This window comes from Pollicipes pollicipes, unplaced genomic scaffold, assembly GCF_011947565.3.
Source record: "Pollicipes pollicipes isolate AB1234 unplaced genomic scaffold, Ppol_2.1 Scaffold_3087;HRSCAF=3621_pilon_pilon_pilon, whole genome shotgun sequence".
Taxonomy (NCBI): Eukaryota; Metazoa; Arthropoda; class Thecostraca; order Pollicipedomorpha; family Pollicipedidae; genus Pollicipes; species Pollicipes pollicipes.
The window spans coordinates 26257672-26271086 of record NW_023596225.1 but is presented as its reverse complement, the minus strand read 5'-3'; the positions used below and the strand labels follow the sequence as shown (position 1 = coordinate 26271086).

The window sequence follows — 13415 nt, the reverse complement described above, 5'->3', positions numbered from 1 at the left end:
TCACATGAACATGTTTATCACACATTCATTACGCTAACACATTTATCACACATTCATTACACTAACACATTATCACATTTGGAAACAGCACACAGAATACAAAAGGAAAACTTGAAAAGCAAGCTGTTACAGGATGATGTGTATGTTTCTTAACTATAGAGGTTTGCACACTCTACAACCAGTAAACATAGGAATGGGCTATATCTTCAAAATTCTGACTAGTCTGCATACACATATCCCTATCCATTGCAAACACTTGAACATGCAATTAAATGTATTGTATAGGTAATTTGTTCAGTGCATTAGAGAGGAACACTTTTCATGTAGATAGGACAGAAAATTGAAAAAAAATTCTGCTTCTGTTTTGATAAACACATGTTGCCAAAATATCAAGCCAACTATATCTCTGTTCTCCCAGTTATCTCTGAGGAATAAGGCTAATACTTATGTCTTATTTACATAGGTGATGTAGAATTAACAGGAGAGGTTTGTCATTTATGTCTGTTGCAATAACACTTTACCTAATGTTCTACATACCTGACGCATCCACTTGCAGTCAGGGTTGATGACGCTCCAGAACATTGTATTCCCTCATACTGGTTATATTTTTCCAGCCCATGATATATTGTATTGACTTTGCCATCTTGCAGCATGGTCTGAAGATATTGGACAATATGCAAAAGCCTGAAAAAATCAATCCAACCATGAAAAGATGACAGGAAGTAGTACATTGTTTTTGGACAATAGAGCACATGCTTTACAGTGGGTCATAGCAATGTTGAGATGCCCATGTATCATTGTGTGCTTGTTAATGAGTGATGTGCTTTCCAAGCATATATTGTTGTGAAGGCTCTGAACATGCAATTCTGGTTCAATTAATGGTCAATGTTGTAATACCTTGACATGCCATGTCACATGGCATGTCATGTGACATAGCATGACATGACAGCTAGTACCCCAGGTCTATCACCAACTGATAATCCTTGTCATATCTCACATTTCTAACATCCAGGAGCATGAATCCACATGTTGGCAATGCAGTGGCAGGATGACCAGCATTTTGCCGATTGAGCTACTGGTTGGCAATTAACATATGGTATGGCAGGAGGCTGGCGCTGAGTATGTTGGGAATAGCGCAGGTAGTTCAGCTGGCTGACATGGAGACTGTAACAGAGCTTAGCAATTGGTTCAGTATTTCAAACTGAATTTCCCCCTTCATCTTTTTTCTATAACATAGTTGTGTAGCTGGTTGATGGTGTGTGTTGTCCATGAGTCATGGACCTGTATGTGCCATATGCCAAGTGTTCCTAATTACCCTAGTCCATAATACCTCTTCCCCTGAGCTCCATCGACTTTGTGAAGTATCATTTGAGTAAGCCATTGGATTCATTGCGTGGCTCTAATTTTTTATTCTAGATTATGCATTTGTGTTTTTTTATAAATTGTGTTTCCATTTTTGTGATAGCTCATTGATGCCATCATATCTATCACATTCTCTCCAACAATTTCATGTTATCTCTGCCCGGCCTACAGGGCTCCACTGACCACAGGAAACTGTATGTGTCAGCCACTGCTTCAATTAGATGGACTTCCACAACTTTTTACATTTTTATTTCTTATCTCCAGATAAGTGCAGGAAAGTTAAGATATACAAATGTGATGCAGATGTATCTTTCATATGCCAGCAGTGGTCACCCATACATGGCCGTGAAGCGGACGGATGTGAAGTTGTACGTTCCAAAACACATATACCTGGCCTAGTGTGGTCTGTGTTAACTTGAAGTTGGCCTGCAACCCAACGGTAAAAATATGTTTGGCGTGGACGGACGTGGGCATGGGTGCCACTTGTTGATAAGTATGTTCCAAATTCATTGTTTCTTCGCACTGTCGCTTTCCCAGCTCGACACGCGCTGTATTGAGCAACATCTCAGGAGAGTCGTGGCGTGGCTGTGCGCTGCTTAGGGTGTGCAGGAACTAAAAACAGATTTATATTTGCCACTTAATCAATACAAATACAAGATGACGTTCCTCGTTTGGGGCTTCAACGGGGTTTTCCGTCTTGCACTCTGCAGCCTCCTCCTCTATATTATATATATCCACTAAAATGAATAGTTGTTGGATGCGTTGGTATCTTCCGTATCGAAGGTAATCGTTAAGTTGCATTTTAAGGAAGTAGGTATAACTGGATAAGTTTCGTGAGTAGCCTATATAGCCGATTAGCCAAGCGTAGCCATGGTTATTCGGCAAAATAACATATATGTAATCGGCATGCTTGGCGTTAACACTGCGTAGTCCCCGAGCGATTTTGTTGAGCTATTCCTCCATATATGATGTTTTCGTGATCGCGAGAAATTCACGAATTCCATGCAAACAAGCAATCAAGACGGCCACGGGTTTGTCCTCGCCTGTATAGCTGCGTTCGTTCGCCCGCTTTGCCCGCTCAAGATCGCCTGATAAGAAAAGGACCATAGAGGGCATCTGTCCTGCGTCTCCTAATTTTAGTGCGAGTTAAATCACCAAATTGAAGTCAGAGTAGTCAAAATGCAGACAGAGCCGAGAAGCTGACAAAAACACAGATGAGTTCCTTATGTGGTATCTATGTAGATACTCCATCATGCAGGATCCCATGCTAGCCCCTTGAGGAAGATGGAAAGTCAGTAGTGGAGGACGGATATTGTAGATGCTCTTAGTAGGCAGTTTGCCTCAGTTCTTGCAAAAGAGTCCTTGTGTGATCTCCATGATAGCGGGACATTTCAGACAGAAGGCATTGTTGTAAATTTGACGGTGACCGAGGGTATGATGGTTAGGGAGAGCCTGAAGGAAATCAAGGTTAATAAGGCGGCCGGACCTGACTAGACATATGACAGAGTGCTGAATGAGTGTGCAAGTGCTTTAGCATATTCCCTTATGCTAATATTGAATAGGTCGTTGAGTGTTTCAGAAGTGCCTGAGGACTTGCGCAATGCCAATGTAGTACCGATATTTCAGAAGGGAGCCAAAAACAGTGTCAGCAACTGCGGGCACGTCAGTCTTACCCCACTAATATGTAAGATCTTAGAGAAATTCATTAAGGCTAGGATTCAGTTACGCTTAGATAGGCATCAGTTGATAAAAAGAAGCCAGCATGGTTTTCTTTCTGGTAGGTCCTGCCTAACAAATTGTCTGGAGCTCATGGAACATGGTGCTAGTTGGGTAGATACAGGCAATAGTTTATATGTTGTTTATCTAGATTTCAGTGAGGCTATTGATACGGTGCCACACCAGCGTCTCTTATATCAGTTAAAATTGCATGGCATTGAAGGAAAAATTATTGGCTGGATAAGAGCTTGGCTGCAGGTTAGAAAACAAAGAGTAGTGTTCAATGGTACTGAATCTCAGTGGGAGATAGTAGAGAGTGGGGCTCCGCAGGGGTCGAAGTTGGGTCATTTGCTCTGTTGGTTTTGCGAGTGACATTGAGATAGGATTAGAAAGTAAGGTGCTTAAATTTGTTGTCATTAGATTGATAAGGTGTCGAAAAATGCAGTTCAGGTGAAAGTTGACTTAGAGAAAGTAGTAACCCGGGCTTCTCTGTGGCAGATGCCATTTGATTATGATAAGTGTAAGGTGATGCATTTAGGTGGTTCTGGCATTGAGGGCATTAGCTGTAGAATGGGAAGCCGAGGGTTGGACCAGATCCAGGGACGAAAGGACTTGGGGGAGGGGGGAGGGGGGTTATAATTTCCAGGTATTTAAAGACTGGAAGGCAATGTGGGGCTACTAGGAGCAGGGCACTACGGATGCTGGGACTTATTAGCAGGAATGTCCATTACAAGAGAAGGAATGTTGTCAAAAAGTTGTACTTAGCTTATGTCACACCACACCAAGAGCATTTTGCACAGGCTTGATCCCCCTGCTTCCAAAAAGATGTAGATGGGCTGGAGAGAGTACAGAGAAAAACAACTAAGATGATAAATGGGATTGGCGACTTAAAATGTAAGGATAGGGTCGAGACCTTGGATTTGTATTCACCGAAATATCGTAGACTTAGAGGAGATTTGATAGAGGTTTTCAAGGGTATGAAAGAGATAGACAACTTAGCTCTACAAGGAGCCCTGGAAATTAGGCGGAGACTTAGAGGGAACCAGTATCAATTAGCAAAAGGCAGGAGTAAAACTATGAAGAGGCAGATGTCATCTAGTCAAAGAGAAATGGATCATTGGAACGGACTGCCAAACGAAGTTGTAGGAAGTCCACCCCTACGAGCATTTAAAAATCGCTTGGACAAGTTCTATAGGTCTAAGGATCTTATTTACAGCTAAATTCAGGCATGTCAGGTGGCAAGACGATTTCAAGGATGGTTTAGGAGCTTAGGGCAGGCCAACATTGATGGCCATTGTGGCTCTTTGTTGGCCTGATGTCTTCATGTCTTTATGTATGGTGTGATTCGACACTGCGAAGTAGCGTGGCAACAAAACCGTAAGAAACGAGTGGAGAAAAGGGGAGCAGATGGTCACGCGGATTTATTCCCAGAGGAGTTCGTCACATGCAGTGAAGATTAGCGTGTCTATTGGTAGCCTCGTGCTGCCTCTACTGTGCACGTCACCCGGCGTGTAGCTGCCCCCTAAATGGCTGCTGCTGATACCGTGCCATCTGCCGCCGCTATCAGAGTACCGCCTGGCGAAGTAGCGTGTTGTCTAGACGTGGAAGGTGGGAGGAGGGAAGGTCAGCGCTGCGCTGCTGGAAGATGTGATCGATGGGAAATGGGTATGGCTTGATCAGTAAAAATATGCAGATCAGCTGCCCGCCAGTAAATGGGGTCAGGGCCTAGGCAACAAGCACTGCTTAGAGTAAGCTCTGATCCCAAAAATTTATACCATCCAACTGTCAGACTGAGTATTCAAAAGGGAACGTTTGTGCATAATTACCGTGGACAGGGAACCGGATGCCATGGTTATCTTTTGGATTAATTCAAAGCCCACTAGTAGCCTGTGACAAGAGCCAGACTAAAACTCTAAAGTCATCAAGCATAACGGACGTATGAGTTCTGGCCCAGAGAATTCCATCCCCGGTTAGGCAGAATGAAAAGACAAGGATCGAGTGCCCCACGCCTTGTGCAAAAGCTCAAATTTTCTCAAAGCGGGCAAACCTGCATGCTTGGATTTCATACTTCTTGAATGGTTGGCGTGAGCGAGTAGATGTTGGAGTCTACATCGACGTAGGCAGATAGTTATTTCCCCGGGGAGGCATTTGTCCCTGTGTTTTCCCGTCTTTCCAGCCTCCGTAGTCGCCAAACCAGTCAACAATGCCTGCAGACGACACGGAGCTGTGCGGAGGTCGAGACGTAAAAGAATACACTTGGGGCACTGTGGTGGGGATCTGGCCGCCACTGCGGTTATCCCTGAGCGGGTCCGAGTGCCAGGCTTGCTTCAGAGCCGGCCCAGAGCCGACGGCATCAGGGCGTCGTGCCATAGCGGAGAGCACCGTCGGGACGGGTAAGCAGAGTATTGCTGGGGACTATTAGGATGAAACATCGCTTTATAGCGGCAGCGGGAAAAGGCTACCTGTTCTGGCCTTTGCGGAGAAGCCCCTCGACTGGAAAGTGCGCCAGTTTTCTACAGTTCCCCGACGCGGCCGGTCATCGAATACGCGGACATGGCATGGTGGCCTATGAGTGTTCTTTGAGGTGTGTTATTTGGTTAAATAAAATACGTATCTAGACGCATGAACACACATTCTAGTCTAATTGGAAGAGTGAACACCGCTCTGGGGGCAATGGGCCGTCAGCCGTTATATCATTCCAAAATCTGAGAGGTGGAAAAGGGGACAGGTGGAGCTTTCTGCCGCAGCAAGTGATATGGCTCGCACGACTCGCAAGAGCCGAGTACTGTTGCGGGCTCTAACAGAACTGGAGGACGTGCGATATAGCAGATGATGTACGATGCGGATGTACCATGTGGGGGGGGGGGGGGGGGCAGCGATGAAGATGAGTGTGAAGCGGAGGTCAGTGCAGTCTGCACATTGTATCGAACTTAGCGGCAATAAGCGCGTCTGCCTACGCGAGTGCATGCCATTGGGAGCCGCAGCCCGACAAACCCTCAGTCGCCCAAGACACTTCGGAGCCATCCATTTGTAAAGGAGATCCAATTCGTGTCATGCCACTGACCAATGACCGTGCGCGGTGACGTGTCCCAAACAGCGGCACTGGCGGAACTTAAGGTCTTTGGAATATTTTGCAGTGCATGCGCAGCCGTCCGTTTGCGAGCATGCTGTGCTCAGGGCATTTATGTGGGCATGACAGCAGATCATTGGACTATTTCGTATTCCCTGTTATTGCTGATAATCTGATGACGTTGACTTGTCTTGCGTAACTCGAGTGAACTGCTCACGTTAAATGAGAACGTTTTTGCATCTTGCAAGGGTTTAAGATTTCTTCTCCATGAGTGATGCATAGCGCACTTTGCTTCCGAGTTCACCGAGCAATCGTATCTCCAATGACCGCGGAACGTGGCGGTTGGCCTTCCGTCTGCAATCGCGAGGTGCAGCCGCGATCGTCAGCGGTGGCCCGACTGCGATCGACGCCGGTTCACTCGGGTGAGGACCTGAGTTGGGGATGTCGGGTGTCTTACATTCCATTCTACACCCAATGGCTTGTGGTTTGTGACTAGCTGATTTGAGTGCTGATGGTTACGGCGTCCCCGGAATATGTCAATCATTTTGCGAAAAATAAATACCATAGTCATCAAGGTTTGGGCTCGCACTGGAAGCAGTTTTCACCAAATGCAACACGGATTGGGTAACCGCAGAATACTGGCATTAGCATACCAGCTGGGCTTAATCCCAATAGTTGCGGTAGTGCCGGTATCACTCAGCATTCGCAGGGACGCTGAATCCTGATCGGACACCGGGTACGCGGTACCCAAATCCGGCATCTTGGTACTCCGCCATCTCGGCCCCCGGCGCCGGAGAAACTCGCCCGCCCAGCGAGCGCGGCGCAATACGTGCGGAGCAGAGCCGCAAAACCGCAGCTAAAACTTGTCCCGTCACCTGCCATGCGGCATACATCTCAGAGGAAGCGCTCCAATGCATGTACAATTTCGGGATGGAGAAACCTTTTACTCGTTCGACTCATTGGTAACATGGTTGTCATTACGGTTCTGGTCCTGCGAAATTGGGTTTGTCATGTCTCTCATCCAGCGAAGCGGACTTTTGTCGCCCGCGAATTATCCTAACGGACAAAAATGTTCGGGCGGTTTGATTTCGCGTGGTTGGTGTCCGTGCCGTTGAGCTTATCCGACGACATTTGTTACTCCCCATGTGAGCGTCGTACGTTTCCCTTGCGTCCTGCCATCTCGTGACAGCTGTTGGCACTAAAGCTTTCATCGGACATCGAGCACCACCAAACCGATTTCTCCGTTGAAGATGAATTACGAGTGGCACCGGCTTGGGATAAAATCAAACACATTTCATGCAGTACCAGTAATGTCCTATGATAACTTCATGTTATGACTGTCGGCCGACGGTAAAAGGTTGTAGGCAGCCATTGCCACCCCTGCTCCTTGTGCTCATGGCGTCTGCGTTTTATCGATTGACTTCCGGTCTCCGTCCAGGCAGCTCATAAGCCAGTTATTGTGATAACCCACAGGATAGCAGAAGGGTGCATGTCTCGCGGTGCGTGTGTTGACATGGAGTCGCGAATGACGCTAGCGTTTGACTGGCTCGGCCCCATTCTGACCCCTCGTCGAGCTGGGACAGGTCACATCTACCAATGACATGTCTGCACGAACTCAGACTGGCCCGACCCGGCTGTCATGCTTATCCCGATTGGCTGTCGCTATGATGGGCCTCATCTCGGGCCGGAGTCGCGTCGCCACTGGTGCTGTTCGGTCGCACGTCCCAGGGGTCGTCGCTGCTCGAGCAGGCGGCGAGTGTCACCGCCTCTGCCACGCTGCGCCGCAGGCTCCGCCAGACAGGTGGAGCGCCAAGGGCGCCATCCCCAGCTAGACTGGCTCGGTGTTCTGGAATGCGAGGCGAGAGCCGTGCTGCCCGCGCTGTCTGCTCAGAGCAGCCGGCCGGCGCTGCAGCGTCGGGTCAGAGCAGCCAGCCGGCGCCGCGGTGTCGAGTCAGAGCAGCCAGCCGGCGGTGCAGTGGCGGGTCAAAGCAGCCAGCCGGCGCTGCAGTGGCGGGTCATAGCAGCCAGCCGGCGCTGCAGTGGCTTTTGGTTTGCCAAAGAGAGACAGCGGGGTCATTTACCCTGTCAGTACCGGGTCATTGCTTGAACTCCTGGTTTCAGAGCACCGGTCATAAAATAAGCCAGGGTCTATTAAAGGGCGACCTTGCTAAGTTACCCTTTTAGGCGGGCTATTCGCCCGTGAATGGGTTAATTGGTGGCGCCACCTCTGAATCGTTTTATGTTCGCTGGTCATCGCCGGTGTTAACTTGATGGGTCCTCGCCGGGACTACTTGATTTTGAACATTAGCGGTGTAGGATTGCTGCACACCACTCGGCTCATCAAGCACTTCGGGTTATCTGGTGTTCGGCCACCATCTTCAGGATAGTGTTCTGTCAAGCCCCTTTTCTGTTTTTTTCTTCTCGGAGTTGTCTCACGAACCGTGTGTAAACCATAATGGAATCCAGACCACCTGGGTTTGGAAGCATTTTCACTTCGAAACATTGTATGACAAACTTACAGGAATTGTTTTCACATTTGAAGATATTGAAGCAAACATCAAATATGATGAAACAAGCTCTCTTATAATTCTCGGTATACTTTTAAGCAGAAAAGATCATTCTGGTCAACACAATTTCTGTGAAATAAAGAAGCTTCTTGACACATTATTGCTTGATTACGTCATCGTAACTTGCGCAGCATTGATTGAGAGCCAATTAACGGACGTGATATCCTGAACTTGTACTCACAAACGCCAGATATGAACGACTCGACCATTACATTTGTCTTGGCCTTGATCGTTGCGTTAGTTATAGAATGGCAGGACTCGAATGACGTCATTATGGCGTCATGGATGTCTAAGTAACCTTGAAATACTCTCCCCGAAAAGTCCCCCCGTCATCGTGGATGTGTAGCTCAGAAACTAGAGGGGTGTAGTGCATAAGAAGGGCAGGGCCGTGAACTGCACCGAATGATCTTCAAGATGGCCATGGCAGTTCAAAACCCCATGGAAATGTGGAACGCTCCCTTAAAAAGGCGTACGGAATAATCATATAATTAAGAGACAGTGAAACAGACACCACAGCCATGATCACGCACAAACTGATAAGACAACTCGTCAACTCAAGCTGGCCGATGAACCAGCCGGCACCTCAGGAGACGGCCAAACAGAGACAGGAAAAGTCCGGGCACATCACGTGGGAGCTCAGTGCAATCCTGTGTCCCACAACAGAATCGTTCCCATTCCATCTCGTTGCGAGATCTCTGAAAGAAATACTGGCATAGCACCTTTCAAGCTTACCGCGCAAACAAGCTTGCAGGATAATGAGTACGGAAAAAAATGCTGGCAGTGAACTGGCACCAGCTGCTGTTTCTAACTGTGTGTGTAAATACAATACATGACCGCCGCAAAAATGCTGCTGCATTGCTTTCTTTGTAAAATACATATGGAGTATGAAACAAGACCACCAAACCCATACGGCATACAGTAGTACGAAAGCCTCTCCGTGTATTTCACTCCCATGTTTCCAATGATAAATCTGGGGGGAGGGGGGGGGGGAGCACCTCATTTCGACCGGTAGGACTGAGTGAACTTGGTGGAGGCAGAGCCCTTAGGTGACTAGTAATGTATGCCTTTCAGGGTCGCCGCGTGGTAGTTTGGAAAATCTTAGTATAGTCTTCACAAAACTGGATGTTAGATACGCCCCCGCATATTTCAAAATCCCACTTCATAACGACCAACTGATTATCAGCATGTCAGTTTGTCTCGCTATTACAATTCTGGAATCGTAGTTGCATGGTGAATAATCTGTGGCTTTATTTCGGTTATTGCGGCGCAGCATTTTGCGGGAATAAATCGAATAAAAACATGTTAACGGGTTCTGCTGGCCTGCTGTCAACAATCTGCTAGCGGGTTTTAACCGTTTGGAGTTATGACCAGCGGGTAGAATCTATTGCCGCTCAGAAAAGGGTAACATTTGCACTTTTCTTGAGATGGGGCGAGGGTTATTTTAGAGGGTTGGATAATTGATGTGAACGTCGCTCGATTGATGTGTAATTACAACAGTGTATTCCATGTTTCTCCTTAGCAGGTTCCGACTAACACAAATTGCGTCAGCCGGCTACTGTCAGCCCTAACGGTATTATGACCGCCGTACACAAAGGTTGAAGTGCGAGGTCACGCAACTTCATGTCCATGGTAGGTCGTGAGCGGTCCGAGACGAGCTCACCTTATCCCTTGAGTTAAGTGGTGACGTGCGTTAAGTGGTGACCATCGTTATCCTACTGACGCGTGGACGCATTCGCATAGAAAGAATAAGTATGAGCATATGATTTCCCGCTCTTGCCCCGAGCTGGCATGACATGTGTGAAAGATGGCTCAGAGAGACTCCAGTCAAGGCACGACCGCGGCGTGTTGTGGGTGTATGTGCTCATGCATCGCGTGTTAGATCGGTAGGGTCGCGCCAGCCCAGCTCCCCATGCCGAGGCTGGCAGAGGTCTGACGAGGCTCTTACTCAAGCCGGGGGGCCGGCGGTTAGGGGAACCTGAAGTAGCGTCCTGGCGTCGGCGTCGCTGCCATTCTTTGAACGGTTCGGAGCCCCGTGTCTCGAGAGTGTCCCGCGGACATTGGTTTGGATCCGCCAGGTTGTCGGTCGTACTCTCAGGCGCCAAAACCTGGCGACGTCCTCTGCCAGGCAAGACCTGAAGTTGCGACTGACTGTACATGAATACAAATGTGCTGATCATACACTGCCCCTTGTAACGTATTGAACACGCTTATCTTCTTTGGATTGGCCCAGTACGTTCAATCGGCCGGCAACTCAGAATGATTGATCGCCAAAGACGTACGTTTAGCACCAGTGGTGGGATGTGGTGGAGATGATATATCCATGTCAGGTGCTAGGGGAAATTTTTTGATCAGGAAAATTATTTGTATCATTGTGTGGCATCTGTGATTCTGACAAGGCATGCAAATTGAAAGTAGCACTCCTGTTTGTAAAACAGACTTGTACCTTCCCGCCCCACCCCATTTGTAAGCTACCTTTGGTAATACAATACAGCAATAGTATTGCGAGCATGGGGTTAAATGCCAGTGATCTCCACTAAGCTGGCTTTGTGCGGTGTCGGTGCAGTGGCAGTCGATATCGTTCGTCTATTTTTACGCCGCTCCGTGCAGATCTGCGTGTGGCGAGGCAGCGCGTTCCCAACAGTCCCGCACGGCGGCGGTCGTAAATCCTCTACGGTACTGGAATGTCGGAGGCGCGACCCTCGCCCTCCCCCGGGGCGGCGAATGGGCCGGTGTGATGAGCCCATATCATGACGCTGGGTCGACGGTAAAGGGCCGCAGGCCACCATCGCCACTCCTGGACTACGTGTTTATGGCGTTTGCGTTTTGGTCGATTGATTCCTGACCTTTGCGACGTGTAGGTAGCTTAAATAATGATTGTAAGTATGATGGTGGACGAGACAGATATACGGCATTTCTGCAGCCGTATTTCGGCGTCAGCCTGCGTGTGTTGGACGGTGTGATAAAAGCGCATTTGAGGATTAACTTGCCTCAGTCACCAGCATCTGAATCGGACAGCATTGGCTGCCCAAGAATCGCGAATCGTGACTACACTACAATGTCGACTTCTAGTGTAAAAATCGATCAGATATGAGTATGCTGTTGACGCGTTGACGCGTGCAGTTTTGTACATTTTTCGGCCCAGCTCGGCTCCCCTGCGGGTTTTCCTTTGCGGCATTGGCGGAGGGCGGCGTAGAAGAAGGCAAGAAGTTGCCAGGCCAAGAAGTTTTAGCGCCCTAAGTCCGAATGATCAGCGTCGTGCATGGACGGACGAGATCACAGTTGTTTGGCTACGGCGGGACGTGGCCTTTAGGGCAGCAAATATATCAGGGCTATAAAGCGGCGGCTACTGCTCGAAACGTTTCCGATTGCCACGCGCTGCGTCTGGTGCCAGGTGGCTGGCCACGGTGGCGGTGGGCCGCTGCCGACCCCTGGCGTGTCGGTCGAGCTGGGCCGCGGGGGACCGACTCGTGGCGCCGCCTGCCGGCCGGCCGGGCGGCGCGCCGCCGCCAGCCGCCGCCGCCAGCCGAGTCCCGAGTCGCCCGTCGCCGAGCGCGGAGGCGTCAGTGCTGACATGAGTGGCGTGCGCGTGTGACCGGGGGCATGTGCGGCAGACAGACGGCGCTGTGACACGTGACGCGCCAGCGCCGCCCCTTCAGCCATGTACCAGCCGCTGGGGCCCCCGGACCCCATGCCCGGACCGTCCATGGGCGAGCACTTCTACGAAGGTAGGCAGCGGCGGTGCGCGGCGCGCACTGTTGCTAGGCGGCCGGCGCGCTGCTCGCGCCGCTTTCGCCGGCCGCCATGGGCGCCGGGCGACCTGCAACGCTGACCGGCCGACCCGCGGTCGTCGCCCTGTCGCCGCGCCGCTCGCGAAAGGCCGCCGCCGCCGCCGCCGCCCGGTTGGCGCGGTCGGCCATGGGCCGGCGAGCGGGCGGGCGGGCGGCGGGGCTGGCGGCGCGCCGTGCCGTCGGCCGGCCGGCCGCCCGACGAAGCCCGACTGAAGGTCACCGGCGGCCAGAGCTGGCGGCCGCCGCCGGCCATGGGCGCCCGCCGCGCCGCCCCGCGCCCGCTCTGTTTACGCAGGGCCGGCCGCCAGCGGCGCCGCCTCGCCCCGGTCGGCGGTGCGTGTGCGGCGCTGCTCGGCTGCCGGCCGGGCGGCGCTCCAGCTCCGCCCGGCGACGCTCACACGGCCCGGCATGGCACCGCCATGCGCAGTCCGACCAGCCACCGTCATTGATTTAGTGCTATTTTAGAATCGCGAAAGCAGCCGCGGCCGACTTGGGACCGAACGGGTAGCCTTGCATGTACTGGTGCAGCATCTGTGCGCGGAGCAGGTTTTCTCCATCCTCCCCCTCTCTCTCTCCCTTGCCTACACTCTTCCCTCTCTCTCCCGCTCTGTTCTCTCTCCCCCGCACTGTTCTTTGTCCCCCGCACCGTTCCTTCTCCCCCAAACTGTTCTCTCCCCCCCGCGGTTTTTTCTTTCTCTCGCTCTTTTCTCTCTCCCCCGCACTGTTCTCTCTCCCCGCTCTGTTCTCTCTCCCTGCTCTGTTCTCTTCTCGTCCTCCCCGCTCTGTTCTCTCTCTCCCGCTCTGTTCTCTCTCTCCCGCTCTGTTCTCGTCTCCTCCCGCTCTGTTCTCGTTCTCCCGCTCTGTTCTCGTTCTCCCGCTCTGTTCTCGTTTCTCCCGCTCTTCTCGTTCTCC

At 50.6% G+C, this 13415-nt stretch overlaps 1 protein-coding gene across 1 annotated transcript in view; it reads left to right on the top strand.

Moving 5' to 3' along the window:
• The first annotated feature begins 12250 nt into the window (after window positions 1-12250).
• Window positions 12251-13415, top strand: part of Pur-alpha (Purine-rich binding protein-alpha) — a 17859-nt gene continuing 16694 nt past the window's right edge. The window contains 1 exon segment of the mRNA XM_037212757.1: window positions 12251-12440. Within this exon segment, the coding sequence (XP_037068652.1) occupies window positions 12374-12440 (67 nt within the window). The 5' untranslated portion in view covers window positions 12251-12373.